Here is a 24,764-nt window from a genome sequence, read left to right as displayed (position 1 = left end):
TTTCTCTGGAATGACCGAAGCCTAAAAAAGAGGAATAAATCACCACCCCACAGATGTGACACTAAACCACCTCACCACGAGAGGGAGACAAAGACTTTCTACACAGTCTTATAATCAGATTTAACCGGACGTCCCAGGTGGAAAGGTTCCTTCACTAGATGGACTTTTAGATGAAACACCAGTGAACCAATAAATCTGTGCACACAAAAAGCAGACGTGGATTTATGCTGCACCCACTCTGCAAGAGTGCTTATTTCTAATATAACGACACAACTGGCTAACTGAAGGCTGCCTGTATGGGTGTATGATCAAAAGAGAGAGAGAGAGAGAAAGGGAGAGGGAGAGAGAAGGCGTCCTTACAGGAAGAAAAGGAGTCAAAGTTCATGCAGCACATGTTTCTGGGTCGACCTCTCTCGGTGAAAGACGTGACACTCTCGCCATTTCCTGCCGCCCGGGCTCTCCACATCTGTCGATGGTGGCGGTCATTTTTAGCCGCGGCTGCTATTTTCATTTTTAAAGCATGGAAAAAAATATTGAGCTGAGCAGGTTAGAAGTTCTGGTTTCTGAGAGTTCGACGGGACAGTTTGTTCTCTGGTGTTCGTCAATGATATGTTCACAGGAAATAAAGAATAAAAGCAAAAGACTACATAAGGTCACGGCCAGAGGAAGAGAAACCACACGAATGTTATTGCGTTTTAATATTTATTCTCAGGCATTCATTCGTATAACTTTCATGGCCCTCCCTACGCGGACTACCTTATTCTACTCAGTTTTTAGTATTAACCTGTTTAAACCTTGTTTTGTTGTTATTATGGGATTTTTGGAATATCATTTAAGTCAACATTACATTAATTAATTTACACACAACTATAAATAAATAAATGAGAAAATATACCTATGAAATGAGCATATATAGCATTGAAAAGAAATCCCCAAAATAAATACATAAATGTGTAAATAAACCGATGAAATGAGAAAACATATAGCATTCAATAAATCCCCAAAATAAATAAATATTATTAGAAATACACACTTATTTATTTCAGGCTCTATTTCATATGCATTTATATTTTTTGATTCATGTATTTTTTTGTATGTTTCATGTCATTAGTCGTGCAGGTATTTCGACCAGATGATGGCGCACAATGAAAGGTCAGGGGGGGTCACCAAAGTTATTATTGTATACATGAGCCACATTTCCCTCTCTCGCCCTCTCTCTCCTCTTTCATCTCCTCTCGCTCGCACGTACACTTCAAAGTCTTTCTCCCGATCGCGTTAAATTCTGCGAAGAACCCGATCGCCGACCGCTGGAGTCTGCGACCTTGAGATGACTTTTCGGCGACGCCCAAATCCTGAATGGGGTGTCTCTCTCTCTCTCCCTCTTGTTCGCCCGAAGGAGCCTCGATGAGATTTCCCAGCTACACCTTTTCCTTCCTGTGCACCCTCCAACCCCACCTCACCGACGCCCCTGCAGAGCACTCGGGGAGCACTGGGAACGGATCCTGGGAAGGCGTCGAACCGCTGGCCTGAATTATTGTTTCGGTGGCGTGAAAAACAAACGCACACAATTACGGGAAAGTATTAAGTAGCAAGAGGCGTCAACGCGATGACATCTGCTAGTTCTAGTGGGACATGGAACACATGTTAGCCTCTATCTTAGGGATGTAAGTTTCTTAATGGCATTTTCTTCTTCAGATTGTACACTTTTTAATTCATTATTCATATAAAAGCTCAGGGGTATAAAATCTCTCCGATATATTACATTAGCTTGGTTGTAAGTGGGACGATAAATTCTAAAAAAGACAAGTGAACGTTTGAAAACCTTTCCTTTTCTTTAAAAAATATGATTACAGTTTGCTTCCTCGTGGGAACTCTAACAATGGTTATAATGTTGATTTTATTTGCTTCTCCTGCATCATAACACGATATCAAAAACCGAAACTGAGTGAAAATTCCCACACTAGTACTTTTCACTTTTTAAAACGTTTTTACCATTGCTGTCACACACACACAGACACACACACACACACACACACACACACACACACCCCTCCTCCACCCAGCTGAGGTTGAAGCTGATCGAAAGGGAAATGGGCCACTTTAACATCCCACCTTTTTCCCAGATCCTGGGCGGAGCGTGTGCCCAGTGGCAGCGGGAGGGGGAGGGGGGAGAGGGGGGGAGGGGGGGAGGAACAATGGCAGGAAACTGGGAGAGGAGTGAGGGAGTTCCTGTTGGCAGGACGATGCCGAAGACGAGAGAGAAAGAGCGCGGCGACGCGCCCACGTTACAAGTGGATACTTGGCCCGCCGCCCCGGGGCCGGAGGAATAAAGGCTCTTTAAAAAACACACATGCGATACGCTTATTGTTTCAGACGTTTGGAAAAGCGTTCGATTCCTAACGTCTGACGTGTTGAAGGGCGGGAACGAAAAATGACGAAAGGGAAATGAAAACAAACTCGCGTTTTCAAAGCTAACGACCGCCGTGGCACCCTTTGTCTCTCCCGGCCGTCAGCAAGGTCACCTTCACGCCCGTGGTGTTGACTTTGAGTCCCGCCTCTTCAGGTGGTCCTGGTCCGGTTCGTTGGTCTCCACCACCAGAGCTCATCTGACATGCACCAGCTCTTGAAATGCTAATTATTGCTAACTGCTAATTAGTGCTATTAAAGCTTGTTTGTAGCTCTGGGAATGAACTCTCCGTGTGATGCCTCCAGAAAGCATGCACCCAGACAACGCAGCGTCGATGAAGCTGCTCCGATAGTTCCTGACCCCTTTCAGGCCGACTTCCTGCAGGCCCCACCCAGACGAGGGGGTCACATCCATACGGCCGGGGCCACATTGCTCACCCCCCCTGACCCCTGCACCGTACGCCCTCCACACCCTCCAGCACGGCCAAGAACTCATTCCATTGTTCTCAAGAGTGAGACGTCCCCAGATCACGCTATATGAGCCAGATGTGTGTGTGTGTGTGTGTGGTAACTCTGCATATGAAGTGGACTTATTGGAAACAGCAGCTAATGGTTCCAAGTTGGGGTCCTTCTTCCTTTCAGCTGGTGTTTCTGATCAGTTTGCTTTGCTAACGTAGCGCTGTCGCTGTGAGGAGACACTCACATGCCTGATACATGGGAAATGTGCCTCTTCAGGGAAGGAAAAATCCATTTCAATGTCTCACTTTTCCTGTAGACTTCTATGTAAATGTCTCATGCAGGTCCCTCCTCCTCCCTTTCTCTACCTGTTTCTCATTCAGGGTAAATTACTTCAAAATAGTGCGTCAGCCAGATTAAAGCTGATCTCCGTGTGCGAGGAAAACCTGGCGTATATATTGTCTCCATTCGGTCACGTCCTGGGGAAATGTCCCTGACAAAAATACCCAGAATGCCTCTCACACTGGAAAAAAAACAAAAAAACACATTGGCTAAACGTTTTCCGAGCTTCGGGGTCGAATAGCGCACGGAAGTGGAAGGCGGTAAACAAGCGCTGGTCGCTGAGGCCGAGGAAGTGTTTGCTATAGCGGCTCAAGAGTTCAGTGGCCGTGTATTCTTAGAAACAGGAAGCCGGCGATACGTCCACCGGTCTGGTGAATAAGGGGAATCGATGCTGCCACAGGTAAACGCTCAAAAAACGTCTCCGCTGAGCGTCTCTCACAAGTTGTTGTTTAAAAGAAAAACTCAATTTTAAAGGAAGCTTGTGCCATCAGAACACACACAGGATACTCTCTCTCTCTCTGTCTCTCTCTCTCCTCGCAGCTCGTATATCACATCACAACGACAAACACATGCTTCTTGCCTTTGATCCTCTCGGTTCATCTGGGGAACGACACACTGAGGGAATATAGATGTGGCCCTTTCTCCTTTGGGACTTCCTAATTACACTTTGTCCATTAAATATATATATATATATATATGTTTCTTTGGATGAGGGACAGACAACACGCCCTGCTTTGTCTGGAAACAATATTAATTTCAGAGGGAAGCGTTCTTTGCAGCCAGACGAGGAAATTCCACCCTTAATTGAATATGTGGGGTGGGGAGAAAAACATATTTTCTTTCTTTATTTTATTTTCCGTCTTTGAGAACAATAGAAGAGACGTGAAGGAAAGAGGCACAGATACAGTAACTGTTTTTCTTTCCTGTGAATGTCAGTTTAAAACAGCTTGCCTTTATTTACAACATTTGTATTTCAGTGTAAACAAGCATTTGTTGACAAAACTATGGGAACAAATAAGAAAAACAAGAGATTCAGACTGTGAATACAAAAAATCTATATTTCTTTCTTCCAACACAAAACATCTGCTGTAGAAATCATGTGTTTATGTTAATTATTATAGTACACATACAGTATTATGAACATCAGAAATATTCTGTGATTCCAAAAGAGAAAGAAATAGTTTTAGCAAATTTTCAAGAGTTCAGCGCTGAGCATTTAAAAAGGGAGAGTGACATTTTTGAAGATAACGCTAGCAGTTTCCCCCCATTTCCAGTCGTTATGCTAAGCTAAGCTAATTTAAGGTTGTATTCTTCTCATCTAAGTCATAATTAATAAATCTATTTCCAGTGTGAAGGCTGAAACCAGCAGCTCTTCACTTTTTACTTCATCTCACCAGTGAACCAACACAAGCCAGTTCCTGCTGAATTTATTCAACCTACAACGTTAATGTGGTGGCTGGGGCGTGATTAGGCTCAGCTGTGGAGGGAGATTGTTTCTTTCCCTTGCAGCTGATATAGGAGAGAGACAATCACCCTGATTCCCTACAGCTGAGGCCAATTAGGCCCCTCCCCCACACCCCTCCACAGCTGAGCCTAATCCCACCCCAGCCACCACAGTTAACCTTCAACAACTTTAAACCCTTAACTAACTAGAAGTATTAAAACAATTACAAAAGTAATATACAATGATGCTGACTGGAAAAATATACAAAGTACACAAGAGGCTTCATCTTTCCATGCCTTGAAATATATCCCATCCATACCCGAATATACGTACAAAAACATGCACTTATCGGTCGTAATTCCACTTTTGATGATGTCGCAATCATCTCCACAGCATTTAGGAAAAATCAGTTATGAAGAAAGAAAGAAAACTGAGCTTTTGACTGTAGCTACGCCGGGATGAGACACATTGTTTTGAACTTAGCGAAAGAAAATCAGACTTAAATATACAAACTCTCCTCAGACGATGGTCGCACGCCTTTAGGTCAAAGCAGGAATGAGGTTTTAGCGAAGCAAGCTATCTGCTATTTGTGCGCATCCTTTCCACACAACACTCAATCAATAACTAATCATTCCTAAATTGCATCAATATTCTCAAAATGCCAAGAAAGAAAACCCTTCTCTCCCGCTTCTTGTTCTCGAGGGCTCTCCACGTTTATTAAAAATCTTTTATTCCTTGTGTTGACACGGAAACACAGGGTCTTCTTCATGTCTTCTTCGTGTCTTCTTCGTGTCTTCTTCGTGTCTTCTTCGTATCCTTTTCATGCTTTTCATAAATGATGATGGAGAAACCGTGTCCTTGGTCTCAAGCTCCTTCTGTCGCGGTAATAACACTCGTGAGAAAAAGTCCAGAGATGTGTGAGTTTGTGTGAAAGTGAAACGTTTGCAGCAGTAAAACTCCCCAGAAGAAAGTCGGAGACGGCCGTGATGCCCGAGAGCTTCACACGAACGGGCTGTCCGACCTGAAGATGTCCGAGTAGCTCTTGCCGTTCATGTGCTCGGTGTGGCTCTCGATGCTGTAGCAGCGGTGGACTTCCGTGAGCGACGACGCCACGTAGGAGGCCGAGCGGAAGAAGTCGGCGTTGGCGAACGTGCCGGTGAACTGCATGCGCTGCTGGTTCCAGTGTCTCCGCATCACGCTCTGGACCTGCAGGGGGGGGGGGGGGGGATGAGACACAGGGAGGACGTGTGGACGGTGGCGAAGTTCTCATGTTTCATCTTCTCTTTGGGAAAACACGGACCAAATGACAACTTAATAAATATAATACATCTTCTTTTTTTATGGGTTTGGCTGGACATGTGAGACACAGGGAGGACGTGTGGACGGTGGCGAAGTTCTCATGTTTCATCTTCTCTTTGGGAAAACACGGACCAAATGACAACTTAATAAATATAATACATCTTCTTTTTTTATGGGTTTGGCTGGACATGTGTCCTTCTGTGATCCATATGCACGTTATTGCAGACTCTCTTAGAAAGACACTCGGACTCTCTCCGTCCTTTTTCGTGAGAACTCAATAACTGGTGCTTGAAAAACTCAAGAAATCCAAATCTAATCGTCACTACTCACTTCCCCGTTGAAGAAGCAATATATCGTAGAAACCAAGAGACCCTGCATGGGAGGGAAAAAAGAAGACGTTTATTGAGAAATCCCAGAAGCTCCAACAGCTGGTTTCTGTGTCACATGTTCATGCTCTTATTCTTAAAATATGTGTAATTTTAAAGCACATTGAGGATATCGCTGGACCGGACTGGGGACTTTCCATTTGCACTGACCTGGTAGTGCATGAGGATCTCCATGACGTACAGGTAGATCTCAAAGACCCAGTGGTCCTGGGGCTTGTAGGGGAGCAGGACGAACTGGATGCCCAGCAGGGGGATGAGGATGAGGGTGGCCCTCACGGCCCTCATGTAGAGGCTGGACTCGGCCTGGTGCGTCACCCTCAGCTTGGTGATGAGGATGCGGACGATGTTCAGCAGGAAGAAGAGATTCATCTAGAACCCAAAAGGCATCGTTGGGCACGGCGACGCGAGAAGCTCGGAAGTGTCGGTGAATTTTAAAACGGCTCGGCGCTCACCACCAACGCGGCGCAGATGGGTCCGTGGATGATGTACAGCAAGGACGTGTCTGAGCTGACCCAACATCTGTGAGTCAAGAGCGTCGCGTTATTATTATTGCTATATTATCATACGTGCAACCACATCTTCAGCTCAAGGGGGACTCACTTGTCGTTGTAGTAGCAGTGGCGGGCGAATGAATGTATCACCGCCGGCACGAGTGGGAAACCTGCACACAGAGAAACCCGGTGAGAACCAGAGAGGCAGTGAAACAGAGTGAAATATTGCCCCGCGGCTCGCTTACCCCAGCCCAGCAGGTAATACCAGATGAGATTCTGTTTTTCCGCAAACACCGCCACCACGATGAGAGTGTGCAGGTAGATGCCCTCGCACAGCATCCAGAAGTAGTTGCAGCTCAACAGGTACAGGTGGATGAACATGAGCAGCTTGCAGCTGGCCTGGGAGAGAGAAAAGAGACGCCGGTGACTTTACCGATGACGGAGATTTCTTCGAGAGGCCGACATTTTCGAGCGGGGGTTCCCTCACGGAGTCGTTGTACGTGTGCCCCTCTTTCTTCACCACCGTCGTGAGCCAGACGACGGTGGTGACGGAGTTCAGCGCGAACGAGAGGAAGAGGTTCTTGTGGAGCGTTATCCTCTGACAGCTCAGGCTCCTGAGGGGCAAAAAGGAGACGCTTCAGAAAAAAGGGATTTATTTGTATTTTTCATGTGCATCATTTCAAAGCTGCAAACTTACTTAAAATGATAGAATATCCCTAAAGATATGAGCAGCGACACCAGCGACAGGCCGTGGCCGATTATGACCAGGTAGAAGTGAGTCATCGCCGCCTGCAACGTAACAAAATGAGAGCCGCTCCGCAGTCGAAGGCGCGTTGGCATACTCGAGAGTGTCGTTTACTTTGCCGTGATGGATGGTGTTGGCGCGGCAGTTGGTGAAGTTGGTCCACGTCCTGTTGCTCTCGGGGTGGCGCCCCCACTCGCCGGTCTCGGAGCACACTTTGGACGCCATCGCTGAGGATGAAAAAAGTTTGCAAAGCACACATTTCACATTTCTGCTGCAGCAAAAACATGACATCCAGTTGTTATGCTACGCTAACGGGAACGTTTGTCAAGGTCAACAATTAAACGTACCATGAGGATCAAAATCTTTGAAGTAGTCCGGACAGCTCTGCTCCGTGTGTCCGGCGTCCGTCTCCTCCCAGCACAGCCACCCGTCCCACGTGGCGTTGCACACCGGGCCTGCAGACACACGCGGTTAAACGTTTACACGTGAAGCATCGAGACGTCGGAGGATTACATTTTATTTTTTTCCGGGCTCTCTCACCGGTTGTTTTCGTTTTGCTCTGCGACTCTTTCAGAATCCTCTGGAAGCATTCGTACTGGGCCGTGGCGATTTCCTTCCTCGTGGACTCGTATTCGCCGCGGTGGTTCAGGTGGTCCTGGTACTCGTCTTCGTGGCTCGCCGCCAGCAGCAGCTTCAGAGCGAGGGGTGAAAATTAAAAACACACACACAGATATACACAGATATGCAAAAATAAAGAATTTAACTGTCAAGCAAAGCGCTGACAAATGAGAATTTAAGTGGTTGAAACACATGAGATTAATCATTTTAAAGCAGCATGATGTCTCTAAGGGTGACATGTTGCATTGTGGGAAGTATAGGGTAAAGTTTGACCATAAGAGGACTTAAATAGTCGTATATCTGATCGGCTGCTGCGATTTTGTTCATTATTCTTTTAATCTGTCTCTCGCTAGGGCCTCAACTTTTTGGAGGAATATTAAATCACTAGAGGGTCCCTCGAATGAAGAGAAAATACAAACTTTATAAGCAAACAACTTTTCTTGCGGTAATAAATATTGTAAAAACAGGAGATTTCATACTGGGATCATATCGCTAAAATGTCAGAAATGCATGACCAGAGTATATGAAATAAAGAAACTACCAAAAAAGAGAATACACAGAATAACTAAAGACTGGGCCTCATGAAGGTGATCTATTTGTCTAAAAGCAGCCTGTTTCAGGCGAAGCAGGCTCAGATCAGACGGGTACCTTCGTGAGGGCGCACAGGACCAGCACGTAGGGGAAGCCGTGTCGAGCCATCTGGTCTTCTGGGGAACGTTTGTACCTGAAAAGCATATTCAGAAACTTACATGAGAGCCAGAGTCATGTCAACTAAACCGGCCGCACAGGTTTGTCTGCAAAGCCGTGTTTCTAACGGTCTCCCTTTTGTTTGGGGGGCGTTGGGGGTTAAAGATGTGTCCTCTTGCTTCCTCCTGCTTCCTTCCTTCCTGCATGCTTTTTTATGCACGTCGAGCAAGTTTCACCAAGTTTTGGCCCGAAAGACACAAATGTGGAAGAGCTGCAGAGTCGCTGTGCACCAAGTGTTGAACAATAAGATGAGCGGCAGTGGAAATGATGACGGCTCTGATGAAGCTAAAAATAGGAAACGCAGTAACAAGCAAAAACATCTTCGTCGCTCTAGAATAATAATGATCAATCGTGTAATTGATCTATCATTTAAAGTGAGTAAATAGCATTTACAGGCTGGGTGTTGTATATGTTATGAAAGGGGAGTTGTTACTAAAAGATTCTATTTATTTCATGTATTTATGATCACAGCATTTATAGCCTAAATCTAGTTTCCCTATAGGGCTCTATACAACTTCACACTTGTAAAATACAATGACACTTTCAATTAAAAGCTGTATTACACTCATTTGGGATAAAGAACATTTCATAAACACACACCAAGGGTTTCCAACTCCCCCAAATCGTCGTGAGTTTGCAGGATTAATATCTTCTTGAACCTATATCTCTAATTGCATAGAGATATGTTTGATAACTCAAGGGAAGTTTCCCCCTCTTGGTATCGGCCATCAGTGCCAACAAGGCCTCACTTTCCCATGTGACGTATATCGTTTCTTAGGTTAAGGATTAAACGTGTGGAACATTCAAACAGGTTCAGTCTCCTGCAAACATGTGTTTTGTGATGTAAATTACATGTCCCTATGTTATACTCATGTTTAGTAAATAAACAGATTTGACTTTAAGAGGTACCATATTTGAGCTTAATGTTTTTTATCCATGTGGCCTGCATAATATATCCTGAAATGCAACAACTCACAGGCCAATGTGACATTAAAATAAATACATATTCGACCTGTTTTCTGACAAACTTTCAATCAAAATGCTGAAAACTATTCATGAAACCTACCTTCACAGGAGCAGAAGAATATAATAATAATAACACGGTGTTCGCCTCGAAGATTATTCCTTCAGTCCGAGAAGATAAAAAACATCTGCTTTAGAGATTCCTTCTGGAGTAAAATCCTCCAGCGTGTGTTTCTCAGGAGAGTCAGAGGCGACTGAGCTGAGAGGAGCTGAGCGGAGCTGTGACATCACACGCCAGCTTTCTGTGGAGGCAGGCCCAGGGACACCCCTAATGATGCATCTCATTTATATGACCATATACGATGTGGAGGACACTTTAATATCCTGGCTGTTGAGCTGAATTTACTCAATTAGTGAACTTACTCTATGTGCTTGCAAGGGTCTTGTAGTTTTTGTGTGATCTGTGGCTGTTATGGTCATGAGTATTATTAGTATATATGGGGAATATGTACGTGTATATGTATTTTACATGAGAGGAAAACACACCTCTGAGTCTCAGGACTAAAATATTGCAGACTGGTTCATATATGTAAAAGAAATATGCATATACTCAGATTAAATATCCATAATTTCCGCTACAATCACACAAAAACAGCAGCAGGAGGATTTCTATTACTGAGCAACAGCGCCCTCTGTAGGTCTAAGGCTGCATTGCAGCCTGCAGGTCACCATGGCTACAGCGTTGTTGTAACTGCCTGGTCGGTACGCTGCAGCTGCACTTTAGCGACGAAGAAAGGTTCTTAAAGAAGAGGTAAGTTTATTAAAATGGAAGAGTTACTGTTCAGGGAAGTTAATAGAGTTAATAAGCAGATATAAAGGAGGAGACTTTACAGCCATTAGCTGTTCAGTATTGAGCTGTTTTAACACGTTTACCTCTATAATGATGTGTACATGGCTTCATATCTTTATTCTGCAGTGGCAGGATGTTCAGGAACACCTGCTGCAGGAACACAGCCAGCGCCGCAGTGACTCTGCACCAGGACCAGGCCCTCAACACGACCCTGTTCCTCCTCAAGTCCTTCGGCCCAACAGGCTTCCTCCTGCGAGAGGAGGGCGAGGTCAGGGACGCCAAGGTGAGCCTCTGGGACTCGGGATGTTCGACGTCGTCGTGACGCCTCGAGCCAGAGGGTTTGATTCCCCGCTCCGCTTTGTGTCGGTGTGGTTCAGGTGTGCTTGGGGGACCCGCATACGTGCACGTGCCCCGTGTTCACCAAGGAGCAGGAGCCATGCAAACACATCTGCTGGTATCAATGACACGCATTTTATTGGTCTTTTTAAAAATTGTATTTCATGAAGGCAACTTTCTTGGCTCGGCTATTTCGTTAGTATCGATCAGTTTGGCTTTAGTATTTTTTAAATCACAAATATATCGTTTAATTCTCATGCTACCTACTAATAACTGAATGTATGTATCAGTCATATTCACCATTAACTATAATAAACATGTGATGTGTATCACTACAGGATTTTACTGCGGAAATTCAGACTACCCAGAGAACATGAATGTAAGGGTTTTGATGAATTGCATTTCTTTGTATACTGAATGCATACTGTACCTTTTAAAAAACATCTTTTTACATTGAAAATGATTCCTTCTTAACTTGATTTTATAAAAAACAATTAAATAAATACTATTCCCCCTCACATGTGCTCTTGTTTACAATAACTGCTCTAGACTCGTTTCAGCACGGCCTCGTGGAGAGGCAGATCCTGGAGGTGCTCCGCGGTTTACACCAAACCAAAGAGCGCCGGACGGGCGGCGACTCCTCGGCCGCTTCTGGCGCCGCGAGCCCACCGGCCGCCGCCCGGGAGGCTGGAAGCGTCTGCCGGAGAGTGATCCAAGCCCAGGATGTGTGTCCCATCTGTCAAGAAGGGCTGCTGGAGAAAAAACTGCCCGTGTCTCACTGCAGGTACATGTGGGCGGGGTCACGGGGTCACGGGGTTATTGTTTTCGTACACTTGTGTTTCAGGATGATGTGAGATGTTTCTTCTCAACTTTTGTTGCAATATGACCCCATGCATTGGTGTTATCGCTCCCAATACAGCACACCCAGCTGTTGATGTTGTAAAAACCCTGTTTTTTCTTCTGCACTCTCGCCGTCGTCTTCCTTTCAAGGTTCGGCTGCGGCAACAACGTCCACGTCTCCTGCATGAAGGTGTGGGACGAGCACCAGAGCCGGTCGGACGGGGACGAGGCGGTGAAGTGCCCTCTGTGCAGGGAGCGCTTCAGCTCTCGCAAGTTACTCCGAGAGCTGGTGAGGAGCGCGGCGAGGCTCTCCACCGCCTCCGAGAGGGAGAAGCCCGACCGGCACCTGGGAGTTCTGTGCCACGGCTGCCGGCTCGGCCCGGTCACCGGCAAATGTTTCAAGTGAGCGAGCGTATAGTTTAGTGTTGTTTTTACAGTGCAAACTCACTGATTTTCTTTGGCTTCTTTAAATCTGCCGTCGTCGTGCTTTCAGATGCACGGTCTGCAGGCACTTCTATCTCTGCGAGGACTGCTCCCTGAAGGGATGCCACCCGCAGCATCCCTTTGCTTCACGCACGGTAAGCGGCTCCGAATGACCTGGAAAAGCCAATGATTCAGAAACCTCTGAACTGTACGGGGGGCTTAAACCTGTGTAAATGTCTCAACCGCAAACAGAAAAGAAGAGAAAAATGGCGTCTCGTGGCCGACGACCTGAAGGGGGCGACCTCTCAGTCCGCCGATGACAGGTACGTTATGAACAGTTCTAATGAATGCCGCTAAACATCTGAGCTCACTGTTTCCCACCGTGCTGCTCAGCCTCGTCCCTGCAGCTGCAGACCCTCTCCCGAGGAGCGTGTTGCACGGTCTGTACACGGTCCGAGTGAGACCGGGGTCTCGGCTCCTGGACGTGGGTCAGCAGTGTCGGCTCTGTCTGCTGGACTTCGTGCTGGGTCAGCGCGTCCGAACTCTGCCCTGCCGCCACAAGGTGAAACCCCGCCGGTGATCGAGCAACACAACAACACCTCTTCGTTTACGTGTGATCGTAATCCGCCTCTCTGCCCCTCCACGCGCTTCAGTTCCACGCCGACTGCGTGGACGGGATCCTGCGGGAGTCCAACTCCTGCCCCTTGGACGGCTACGTCATTTACAGCCCCTTGACCTGCAGCACCAGTGACAGAAAGCCCTCCTCGAAGGCCGCTGCCACGCGGCCAGATCTTAACCTCAAAGACCTGTTTGTTCCAGGAGTGGCTCTGCGGGGCAGGAACCCCAAAGTCACTCCCTCACGCGGTTCTCTTCGTCTAGAAGTGCTGCCGAGCTCTCCGGTGACTTCAAACACCTCTCAGCGGCGAATGGCCGACCGGTTTCAGGGCCTGTGCTTCGCTGCAGAAGAGGGAACAATAACTGCTCTTAATCCTGCAAGCAGCATGCAAAGAGCCGCAGGGAGCAGCCACAGGTGAGCCTTTTCGGGGGGGGGGGTGTTGTGTGGAGCCGAGTCGGACCCCCTCCCGGCCGGGCGAGCGAGAAGCCCAAAAGACTCCACGGCACATCGGCCGTTGAAGACACTCAGACTGACGGGAGTCTCGATGAACACACGGCAACAGAGGAACACTGAGAAATAAATATGTCAACCTGTAATGACAAAAGCTCCAGTACAATAATTTCGTATCAAGTAAGTTTATTAATTTAGGCAAGACTAATAACACTACCATCATCACAGAGGTCAACACAAGAGGCGCCCACTCAGGAGGAAAAGAAAAAAGTCCTCGAGTTTCAACGTCGAGACACGAGAGGAGCACACCGGAGAACACATTAAAATCAATACGCATACATTCAGAGGGATCTATAGAACAGGAGTGGCAGTAGGTTTTGATTTGTGTGTGTGTGTGAGTGGGAGAAAGCTGAATGATTGAGTGTGAAACTCCAAAGCTCGGCTCACTCTTCTTACCGTTAGAGAAACGGACTCATTCAACCATCCGCTGCAAAAAAAACGGCACAAAATAAGTTCGATCACAGCCACGTAAATACGGAAAATGTCGCTTTACTATATACAAGAAACGCATGGATGAGACCACGGGGTCGTACAAAGTGAACTCACCCGTGGGGGGGGATGTACAGTATGATGGAAGACTAAAACTGCAAAAGTTCCTTTTTAATTTCTGCTAAATATTGCTCGTAAAAAAAAAATTGTGGTGAAAGTTTGGCCAAAGTTCACGAAGTCTGGTCAACGACGTCAGTAATTACACTCCGGACGTGTAATAAGCGTGTAATAAATGCAGCGTGACGGACGGGCACATATTAAAGTGGAGTGTGCTTTATTTGCCGTGTCAATTAATAGAGGGCCTTTAAGCATAACTGTTGAGGATTAAAGTTATTACGATGAAGTTGTTGAACCATTTGACCACCTGAGCCTTCACTGGGATTGTTAGACGACCGTCCATTGTGATGATAATCACGGTGAAGTTATTGTTCTTTACATTAGCCACAATTTATCTCTACGGTAAAAAAGAAAAGAAAAGAAATGTTCATACTCGCGACGAAGAGTTCATTTTCATGCATCCTGAAACAATTATAGGCGTAACCTTGAATATCAGGTGTGATAACTGTTGAAATGGCAGCTCGGCTTTTTTCCAGCGTCGTAGTCGGCGAAGGCGCGAAGTCGACAAGTCCAATCGGTGATGACGTTTATTTAAATTTTCACAAACCCCCAGAGTGTCTTGTAAAAAAAAATTTAAAATGCAGCAGAGCGATCAAAACAAAGATGTCAGGGGGCAGCTCCTATATATCCTATTTAATTTACAGCAGGCATCAGTGGTGAGGATAAGTGTGTCCATCCTGCAAACTCACCAGATTTGACTAAACAGTGCCTCGTGTGGTCATATTCAATGCAGGCAGTAGGAAGGCACCTCTACAATGCCGTGCTTGGGGGGGCGGGGCTTCGATGAATCTCGCTGGTGGTCTTCAAGTTCGTGACAATGAGAGAAGGCGGCGCTGCGGTAATTCTCGTGCTAGCCGGCACGTGGATTCTTTGGCGACGTTGTCCAATCACGTGACTCGACGACAACGATGCCTGCGTGAGAACTGCGTGGTTTAAAAAAACAACGGGTTTTTAGGACGACTCGGCGCTGATGACAAACAGCTCGATGGCGAATGTGGCGCTCGTCTTCTTCACGCTTTAACTCCTCTTGTTCAGAGGCCTCCCCTCACGCACGTGCTTGGCGCTCCTCTTCTCCGTCTTCCCCTTCTCCCTCACCTTCCGCAGGCGGCGTGGCGGCGGCGGCGTTCCCCTGGACTCGCTGTCCTCCTGAGCGCTGGACGTGTCCATCCCGTCTCGCTCCTCGGGGATGTTGGGAATGGCGCCGCTGCTCCCGTCCAAAATGTTCCTCAGGGAGGCGTCCTCCGGCGTGCAGGTGGCCGTGGTGCCGCTCTCGCTGCTGCTCAGGTCCTGGTCCTCGCCGTAGCGGCCCGCTCGGCCGTGGTGCGGCAGCGAGGAGGCCCTGAGCGCTCGCCTGTCGCGCTGCCGCTCGCGGACGTTCTGCTGCGGCTCGTTCATGTCCACGCCGGAGTCCAGGCTGGTGTCGTTGCTGCTCGGCGCCCGGTGGCGGCCCTGGAGCTCGATGACGGAGTGGCGGACCTGTGCGGCCGGCCTCCCGTCCAAGGTGACGAACCAGGTCCTGGGGTGGCACTTCCCCCGGGTGAGCTCGCCGTGCCCGCCGCCGAAGGCCTGCATGCCCGCCGCCTCGTTGAGCGTCCCGGGGACGGAGACGGAGGACTCCATGAGGTTACCGTAGCGGCCCCACACACCGGCGTTGGGCCCTTGTGGAGGAGTCTCCAGAGGCTGGGGCTCATCTTGGCTGCCCTGCTGGTGAGGGACTTTGGGTAGCGCCTGGGGCTCCGAGTGAGGGTCGTGCTCGGCCCCCGGCTGGTTGTAAATGTGAACCAAGTTATCTTGAAAGAAGCCGTCAGAGTTCATGTTGGCGCGGTTCTGCTCCGACCGCTCCCGAAGCCGGGCGACCTCGTCGCTGTTGATGTAGTGGGACGGCGGCTGGGAGCCTTTGATCCGATCCAGAGCGATGTTCTCGTAGAGAGGAGCCGCCGGGCGACTCCCTGGATCCTCCACGTAGATGTTGTAGTTGGCCTTGTGCCTCGGCGTGGACGAGGGGTCGCACTGGACGCTGCAGGAAGCCAGGCTGTTGTCGCCAGGGCGGAACAGCAGGCCCTCTTCCATGTGGGTGGAGGTGGTTTGGTCTTTTTTCCCCACTGTGAGTTTGGAAAAACGTGCTCTCCTCCTCCTCATGGTCTCTGGATAAGAACTTCTCCTGAACGGAAGAAACAGAGTTGAATCAGGTTGGACTCGTTTTCCATTTATATTAAGTTTTTAAATGCACTGTCTGCATTTATTTGGTAGTTGAATCTCTTTTTAATCTCGTTTTAAGACCTTAAAGTTTTTTACAACATGCGTTTCAGTATAAAACATATGATAAGCCAGCTGTAAACGAGGGTTTTTATAGACAGTCCATAAAGTAGTCATTTCTGAGCAGCTTTCTTACCTGCAGTGACACAGCAGCAAGGAAAGAAATCCAATCACCACAGCCAGCGTTGCTCCCAGTACTCCCATCAGCAGGTAGGTGTGGTACGACATGAAGTCAACGGAGCCTCCATAGCCCAGGTAATCTGAATGGTCAACAGTATGGTGAGTCATGAAACACGTTGGTATACCCGTGTGAGTTAACGGCGGCGGATGAGGCGTGTACCGTTTGACGAGGGGAAGGGGGCAGCGATCCAGTCGCCCAGATGGGAGGCGGTGTAGGTCCAAACCAGCTCCTCGCCAACGGATTTCACGATTCCCAGACCCTGGTTCTCCCAGGCTCCTGTTGCACACATCGGTCAACACGTCAGACGCCTGCATGGAGCTCCCCCTGCCCGGTGCACGTCGGGCTCCCATCGTACTGTACCTGTCTTCAGGTTGAAGGCCCAGGCCGGCACCGTGTCCGAGGCCCTGAGGTGAGCGCCGGGCCCCAGCGGCAGGCTGATTTGAACGGGCCCCCGCACCCGGAGCTCCTCGCCGCCCGAGTACAGCAGCACGCTGACGGCCGCCACCGCCTTCAGCTCGATGCTTCTGAACACTGCGGGACGTAGAAGACGGAAGAAGCGTCGCGGATCAGCGAAGATCTTTACGTCTTCAACCCGCCGTTCGTGCATTCGGGCGTATTTAAAGCTCACGTGACGGTTGGCCGACGATGCCCGGAGTGCAGTTGGCACAGTCCTTCTCCAGGTGGCGCTGTGGGACGGTCAGGTACGCCGTCACGGAGGAGACGTTGCTGTCGCCAGACATCGTGAGGAGGCTCTTGGGGAACGTGACCTCGGGTTGGGACGAGCGGTCTGCAAAGACAAGATGGCACTCATGACTCTTATCGCCTTCTTTATGTTCCACTTCAAACAGGAAATGCTCCGAAATTAAAGATCTGCTCCGCTCTTTGGGATGACCTCTCAGAAGCGTGTGAACCCACCAGGCAGCTTCCCGGTGATGAGCACCGAGTCGTCGAACAGCCAGACGTTCCCCTGACTGTGAGGCAGCAGCAGCAACGTCACAGCGGAGAAAACTGCAGCAAGAATATAACAACCAGACATTTTTTAGTTTCAAACATATTTCACTTTAAGTGATTTATGTCACTCTGTTGTTCTTTTAAGACATAAAAACACAACAATTGTTGGGGACTTGTCGGCCTGGCTTGCCCCCAGCAGGGGGCGATACCGCCTCAATCTTCTTTTTAGGGTTCAGTTGAGAACAAAAGGGAGGCGCCTCTGACAGGCAGAGCAGAGAGGGCCTCCAGATGATGCTCCTTCATCATCCGCCTGACACCTGCTCCATCTTTGTTTCTGGTCTGCAGGACTCAGTGAGCGAGGAGGTGTGAACACAAACAATGGAGTCAGACCCCAGGCCCCCTTTCTCTTTACCCTCCACCCCCCTCTCTCTCTCCTTTGCTTGGGTGCAGGACAAAGACAGTTCTCTGAGGCGGGGATGTGTTGAGTCAGACTCCTCGGTCAATAAAATGACGGCGTCCGGTTACACCCGCCTGTACTCTGGGAACACGGATTGCTTCATCGGGAACAAAAGCTCAGTGACAAGTTGTATGTTGTCGCAGACGCTTCATTCATCTAAAGACCATGAATAATTCAGTGGTGTGAATATTGTACCGCTTACCTTTCCCTCAATTTGAGCATTTCTACCCTTTTAATAGACTCCCACATAATATGGTTGAAATGTGGAAGAGAAATTGTGCAACGTTTTAAATCGAGTGAGACTATCTGCTAAATTGCTTATTTTGTTGTTGCTGCGATCGATCAGAGTTGGATAATCCCCTTTAATCCGTTCCTTGGAGGAGAGGTCGAGGAGAGGTCAGGGTCAGCTGTGGCCCTGGAGCTGGTCAGGATGCAGCGAGTGTGTTAACCACCACAAAGGCCTCTGGAAGCCATACAGTGTGTGAAAGCACTCATTGTGTGTGCCAGGAAGACACAATGAGAGATATGGGCTTCTAGGTATCACTCACTCGGTCTCTTGCTGGTGCTCCAGGGCAGGGGGCTGGGCACGTAGCCCTCCATGCTGCCCAGCAGAGTCAGGCTGAGGCCGGGAGTGTACGCGACCCAGAGCAGAACCTCGCCTCTCACCCCCGTCCGGGCAGAGCTCCTCAGGGTGTGGTTGACGTAGACGTCCACCGAGGCGCCCGGCAGCGGCTGGCGGGTCACCAGGTCCCTCACCACGACCTTCAGGGCAAACTGGGGCTCTGGGGAGAGAGTGCGTTTCCATTTAGACTTTCACGATCACCAACTTTCTGTAGAAATGTTCAAAATCACACAAGGAAATCCAGATTTAACTATATATTTAAAGTCTGGCTTTTGGAAGCATTCAGCATGGCAACTGTATTAGTATTATGAGTACAGTACATGTGTCTCTGCATGTGTGCATGCAGACCAGCCTCAAGCACTTCCTCTCAGCAGTACTCGGTAACCTTTCTCTCGCCATGAAAAAGTGATGAGGCAGCACAGCTAGAATGAAAAATGCATCATAATTAACCCTTGTGTTGCCTTCGGGTCAATTTGACCCGATTCAATGTTTCACCCTCCTGTTACCTTTATATTTACTAACATATTTTACCCTTGAGGTCAATATGACCCCAGCTATTAAAATCTCCAGAACATTATTAGAATTAATATTGTTTTCCAAGTTTAAGTGTGAGGTACTTTATGTTTGTTTGTTGACTCCCGAAAGAACACCGACATTAAACATTGAATCGGGTCAAATTGACCCGAAGGCGACAGGAGGGTTAAATATTGAATCGGGTCAAAATGACCCGAAGGCAACACAAGGGTTAAGTGCCACACTTGACATGCCTTCCCTTCCAACACACACACACACATGTGCTCAGTAGCATTTTGCATTCTCAGCTAATATTCAGCAAGTTTCTCATTTTCAGTATCAAAGTGAACATTTGTATTAGTTTTTTTGATCTTAATAAAAATATTTTTTTCTCTTAGTAATCTGGAGAATAGTAATTTGACCCTGCAGTACATTCCTCTGTGCAGTCATCTTGAGCAGCATATACCTGGCGCATGTGTTACAGATACAGGATGCATTGGGCTGTAATGCTGCCACTAATGTGGCCGCTTAACCCTTGTGTTGCCTTAGGGTCATTTTGACCCGAATCAATATTATACCCTCCCCCCGCCTTAGGATTAATTTGACCCCATTCAATGTTTAATGTCGGTGTTCTTTCGGTAGTCAACAAACAAACATAAAGTGCCTCACACTTAAACTTGGAAAACAATATTAATTCTAATAATTTTCTGGAGGTTTTAATTGCTGGCGTCAAATTGAACCCAAAGGGTAAAATATGTTAGTAAATATAAAGGTAACAGGAGGGTGAAACATTGAATCGGGTCAAAATGACCCAAAGGCGGGGGGAGGGTGTAATTTGATTCGGGTCAAAATGACCCTAAGGCAACACAAGGGTTAAAAGGCATTAAGGTGTACTTTGTTGTTGTTGTTTGTACAGTGTGTAAAGCCTCTATACGCACAGAGCAGATGACACAGAGGCCGTCAATGAGCTCAGGTATTGCGCTCTGAATTAATGCATCATCTGCTTCGTCCAAAACCTCTAATCCCCCTCAACTCCACATTATACAGCGTAATCCTATTAGCCTGCTGGCCCAACTCTTCTGAATTACAGCCAATAGCGTTTCAATAGGGAAAGATGATCATTCTTTAGTCAAATGTTGTCAAATAGTGGTCGACAGTAGGAGCCATGTGTTGTTCTGCAGTTGAGCATATAGCTGGTAAACAATCCAATATAAAACTGTTTCTTTTATCTTTTAGTCCATAAATTATTCTGCCATTCAAATACAAAGAAAGTGTGAGATTGAAGGAAATATTGCATCCATGCACAATTTAAAATGTGTTTACAGACATATACTTTGTCTCACTGCAGCGCAGCTCATTTTAATGTGTTCATCCTAAACAACAAGGCAGTGCCGCAATGTGATCTAAAGAAAACACAAAATGATGAAACCAGTCATCAAAAACCAATAAATAAACGTGTTTTAAGAGATGCACTGTGATTCCTATGAGTCACACTGTTTCCTCTGTTGCAGCTCATTTCCATTTTCTCTAACAATGACCCGCTGATGGAAAGCTCCCTTTTTGTTATTGTTGTTGTCTTTGTTTACCTTCCGTCGGAGCGGAGAGGCCGAGGAGTCTTCCGGGGGCGCTCGGCGCGGCGGCGGACGGGTCTCCAACCGGGACCGCGGGGCCATTGTCCCCGGGCGAGGAGGAGGAGGAGGAGGAGGAGGAGGAGGGCAGGCCGCCGCCCTCCTCCGCGGCTCTCACCGACCCATGCAGGCACGAAATCAGAAGCAACGACGACAGAAAGCGCAGCAGCGGCGGCGGCGGGGAGCGTTCAGCAGCGGGCATGGCGAGACGGGGAGCGGGCCCAAAGACATAACGAACCAGGGACCAGCTCGGGACCAGAAGAACGAGGCAGTGTGTGTCCTTATCACGAAGGCCGCATCCCTCTCATGGTTTCTTGTAATGTTGGTGCTGACGGAGGTGGGAGGAGGGTGGAGGGGGGGAAGCCCTGTGGAGAAAAGATGCGCTGGTGCTGAGGCTGGGCGTGTGTGTCCGAAGATCGTTAATCGCGAGAAGATGCGTCACGCGGTGGATAATGCACACGACCGGTTCATCATCGCCGTGATTGTGTCCTGAAATTGAAATGATCCCAAGATGTTCCTTGTGTACATCATATGTGCATCATAAAGGAATATCTAATATAATATAATCTGTGCTGAAACAAGTATTTTGATTAGTTGAATCAACGTCCTTGGTAGTGACAGAATATTTTAATGACAAGTGGTGTTGTGATAATGTGCTGCTTCTCGAAAACACTGCAAACTTTGTACCTCTGTTCAATATTTTACATTTAATTCATACTTTGACAGAGGTTGTGACGACAATGCTGAACCAAGAAAAAGACAACGGAGTGAGACCTCTTTCTCTCGTGGCCATCTTTGGTAAGACTGGCAATGCTGTTACATCATTGGGCTCTGCATGGCCCTCTGTCGGTAACCTGAGATCCCCGGTTGACTATTTTTATCCTGTATATCCTGTATATGTATCCTGTATATAATCAAACGATATTTCATATGCTGTGCAAAATGTTTATTGACATATATTTATAAATATACACATACATACAGTATGCGACTACTATTTTGAATCATGCTCTTTGATAGGATACCTACACTTTTAAGGATTTTTTTCATAATCCCAGCTTGGCAACTCATGAAAGAACCAACACCAGAAGTAGTTCCCACAACTCAATTAAGAAAAAAAATTCAACATTTTGTGTCTAACATCGGTTCATTGGCACATTTATCATCTCCATTAGCCGTTGTACTTTCAGCCTCTCTGGCTCTCTCTGCTGGTGGTGGTGCTTCCTGTGACTTCACCTTGAACACGTCCCACCTCTCAGGAAGGATCCCCTTGTTGAACAGGAGTGAGGCCACATATGAAACGACCAGGATGGAGGCCAGAGCAGACAGCATGCAGATGGACTTGAAAGGAAAGCGCTGAACATAAACATCGTTCTCTAAAGTGCATCCTGGGAAATGGAGGATCACAGGGAGGCCAAACAACGGCTCTCCACTCAAAACTCTCATCACCACTGCAACAACATAGCCTGCAGCAGACCCATAACCATTGGAGACCCTGACAAAGAGGACGCAGACCAGCTGGGGGAAAATAATGGTGAAAGTCAGGTCTGAGCCCAGGATCCAGAACATCATGATGCTGCTGTCCAGGTGGGTGAGGGATGTTCCCACAAGTCCTGTAGCCACTATGGAGACACGGATCACCCACTGCAGCTCTTTATCGGATGCCTAAAAGCAAAACCATGAAAAACTTGAATATTTAATCTTGAGGGAGTGAATAAATGCAAAACCCAGCGAAGAGGTGAGGAAAACATAAAGAACATGCTCCTGTTCCCGACTGCACCTGACTCCTGACGGTCTGGTAGATGTTGGTGGTGAAGATGGTGGCTGAAGACAAAAGTAAAGAGTCAGCCGATGACATCGCTGCAGCAGCAATAGCTCCGATGCCAAAGGCAAAAATGTAGGTTGGGGTTAAATTCTGAAGGATGATGGGCAACACCATAGATGCCTCCCCTCGCTCATATGAAGAAGGAGAGCCATAGGAGGTGGAGTTCCAGTCTGAAACACAGGAGGCAGAACAGACAACAATGAATGCTGATTCACCTACCTGAAGAGTACCAAAAGGTAAAGAGTAGAGATTACCTGTTGAAGCTGCTACAGCTCCAATCAGCACAGATGGGATTCCTATAATGAGGATAGCTCCTGCTGCAATGAAACAGATGATCCTGGCTGTAGACGTGGAGCTGGAGGACAGTATCCTCTGATGGAAATCCTGAATGGCTACATTTCCCAAAGTCTAGAAAATGTGGAAAACAAACCCTTAAAAAGACACATTTTAAACCATCATACTGTAATATTATTCATATTACCATCACTAGAAAATGATCAATCCATCTCCAGATGTCATCAGACTGAATCTGGCCGAGCCAGGAGCCCTGTTGTGTGTGGTTGAATGCCGTTTCAGTGATGTCAGTATAAACGCCACTGGTCAAAACGAAAGGGACACACAGCCACTGTGGAAAGAGGAAATTACTCAGAAGGGTCTAAATAAAAGAAGAATACATCATCTTCAACTTCCATTGAGTATAAAACACACCAAGCTCAGAAACACCAGTGAGATCTGGATGACGTCAGTGTAAGCCACCGAGTAGAGACCTCCAAGAACAGTGTAGGTGATCGCCACCGCAGCAGAGATCCAGACGCAAGCACTGAAGGGCAGATCTATAACTACACTCATGGTGGCTCCTGTAGCATGCAGACAGAGACAGCACACACAATGGAGGGAAAGCATGGTGAGAAAAAACGATGTGGCGGTCAGAATGTGAGCTTTACTTTGAGTGTACATGTGTACCCAAGGCAATCAGTATCGGAGGAAGCCAGACAACTTCCACTAAGAGAGGAATGATGGCAAGAAACGCAGTCAGTTTGTTTCCGTATTTCCTCTGAAAGGGATCCATCATGCTGATGTAATGGTTCTCTCTCATTGGCTTTGCAAAGAACAGTCCACCTTTTTAAAGTGATGACAAAGAAGGAAACATTTTCATTATTAGTCTCTGTGCCACGCCCGGGCTCCACAGTGTTGTTACTGATACAGGATGTCTCTCAAAGTGCCAACAGAAGGTTGTTTCAGGTAAAACATTCAGATTCATGTTGAAGAGAGACTTACCGATGATAAAGGAAATGGACATTTGCAGAGGAACAATATTCCAGATGAGACCTTTGGTGGGGTCATAGACTGCTTCTGCAATACCAATAATGAAGGCACCTCCAACCCAAGTAGCTGCAGTGGAAAAAATACATACACAGAGATGCATTATTAGAGTTGTTTCATTATTTACCATCTATTAATCTAAAGGGTTCTGATGAAAGAAATGCCTAACCAGTGTTTCAGTAAAAAAACATTATTATTATGTGACATGAACATATTAATACTCAAATTTGTATCTGATCAATTTACTCTTGAAAAGAAACTTGAAGACGAGAGATCATACAGGTGCATTTAAAAAATAATCAGTTAAACCACTCAGAGATGATGAATATGTTTATTTGAAATGATCAAAACTCACCAGTCATCGTGAAGACTCCCACTACCAAGCTGACACTGCGGTTAGCCAAAAAAGAAACCTCCAACCGTCCAGCTTGTGTGTTTTTCTCCATCTTCTTAGACTTTACCGAGGCCCAGATGCCGATTCCCAACACAAGCAGGTAAAAAGCTATCATCATTATCAAACCTGGAATATTGAGAGCCATGGTGGATTTAACCTACAGCAGAGAAAGTCAGACTACTTATACCGCAAGGGTATTTATTAACTAGTCAAACTGGTTTAAAACCATCACTACCATACGGTTCCTGTAAAGGTACCCTTTATGTCTACAGCAGTATGAATTTGTGTTTGCTTTTAGCACGACTTCAAAGTGTGTCGGCTGTGCCTTGGACACAGTGTAGATTTGTGTGTCTTCTGCATGATTACGACAACACACTTTGTTGTTTTTCCTATTCTGAGCCAGTGGAGGCATGTTGATTTTGAACAAAAGAGGCCCCGCTATTGAACCTTGGGGAACATCACATGTCAGATCTGATGTGTAATTAGCTATATACACAAAATATTGTCAGTCCTTCAAGTAGGACTCAAACCAGTCA

At 47.2% G+C, this 24,764-nt stretch overlaps 4 protein-coding genes across 4 annotated transcripts; 1 reads left to right on the top strand and 3 right to left on the bottom strand.

Annotated features, from left to right (window-relative positions):
- Positions 1 to 4,136: 4,136 nt before the first annotated feature.
- Positions 4,137 to 10,109, bottom strand: LOC130204402 (calcitonin gene-related peptide type 1 receptor-like). Its single transcript, XM_056431118.1, has 13 exons — positions 10,001 to 10,109; positions 8,836 to 8,911; positions 8,110 to 8,260; positions 7,917 to 8,024; positions 7,684 to 7,796; positions 7,522 to 7,613; positions 7,312 to 7,438; positions 7,070 to 7,223; positions 6,934 to 6,994; positions 6,786 to 6,852; positions 6,484 to 6,702; positions 6,278 to 6,319; positions 4,137 to 5,854 (listed from the first exon to the last, which is right to left on the bottom strand). The coding sequence occupies exons 2-13, from the start codon at positions 8,884 to 8,886 to the stop codon at positions 5,648 to 5,650; spliced, it is 1,392 nt and encodes a 463-aa protein (XP_056287093.1). The 5' UTR covers positions 8,887 to 8,911; positions 10,001 to 10,109; the 3' UTR covers positions 4,137 to 5,647.
- Positions 10,110 to 10,880: 771 nt separating this feature from the next.
- Positions 10,881 to 13,380, top strand: zswim2 (zinc finger, SWIM-type containing 2). The gene is made up of 9 exons (XM_056431756.1): positions 10,881 to 11,030; positions 11,125 to 11,201; positions 11,422 to 11,462; positions 11,633 to 11,867; positions 12,074 to 12,325; positions 12,417 to 12,501; positions 12,599 to 12,669; positions 12,740 to 12,908; positions 13,000 to 13,380. Exons 1-9 carry the CDS (start codon positions 10,881 to 10,883, stop codon positions 13,378 to 13,380), a joined length of 1,461 nt encoding a protein of 486 aa, XP_056287731.1.
- A 207-nt stretch (positions 13,381 to 13,587) lies between these two features.
- On the bottom strand, positions 13,588 to 20,939 carry fam171b (family with sequence similarity 171 member B). Its single transcript, XM_056431352.1, has 8 exons — positions 20,645 to 20,939; positions 18,472 to 18,705; positions 17,431 to 17,523; positions 17,144 to 17,302; positions 16,876 to 17,046; positions 16,675 to 16,791; positions 16,471 to 16,594; positions 13,588 to 16,239 (listed from the first exon to the last, which is right to left on the bottom strand). The coding sequence occupies exons 1-8, from the start codon at positions 20,886 to 20,888 to the stop codon at positions 15,096 to 15,098; spliced, it is 2,286 nt and encodes a 761-aa protein (XP_056287327.1). The 5' UTR covers positions 20,889 to 20,939; the 3' UTR covers positions 13,588 to 15,095.
- An 869-nt stretch (positions 20,940 to 21,808) lies between these two features.
- On the bottom strand, positions 21,809 to 24,373 carry LOC130204789 (high-affinity choline transporter 1-like). Its single transcript, XM_056431755.1, has 8 exons — positions 24,190 to 24,373; positions 23,790 to 23,903; positions 23,475 to 23,630; positions 23,220 to 23,368; positions 22,993 to 23,136; positions 22,766 to 22,919; positions 22,467 to 22,681; positions 21,809 to 22,351 (listed from the first exon to the last, which is right to left on the bottom strand). Exons 1-8 carry the CDS (start codon positions 24,371 to 24,373, stop codon positions 21,809 to 21,811), a joined length of 1,659 nt encoding a protein of 552 aa, XP_056287730.1.
- Between the last annotated feature and the right edge of the window lie 391 nt (positions 24,374 to 24,764).

Source organism: Pseudoliparis swirei, chromosome 14 (assembly GCF_029220125.1).
Source record: "Pseudoliparis swirei isolate HS2019 ecotype Mariana Trench chromosome 14, NWPU_hadal_v1, whole genome shotgun sequence".
NCBI classification, from domain to species: domain Eukaryota; kingdom Metazoa; phylum Chordata; class Actinopteri; order Perciformes; family Liparidae; genus Pseudoliparis; species Pseudoliparis swirei.
The sequence above is the reverse complement of the archived record's forward strand: the minus strand, read 5'-3'. Positions and strand labels throughout refer to the sequence as shown.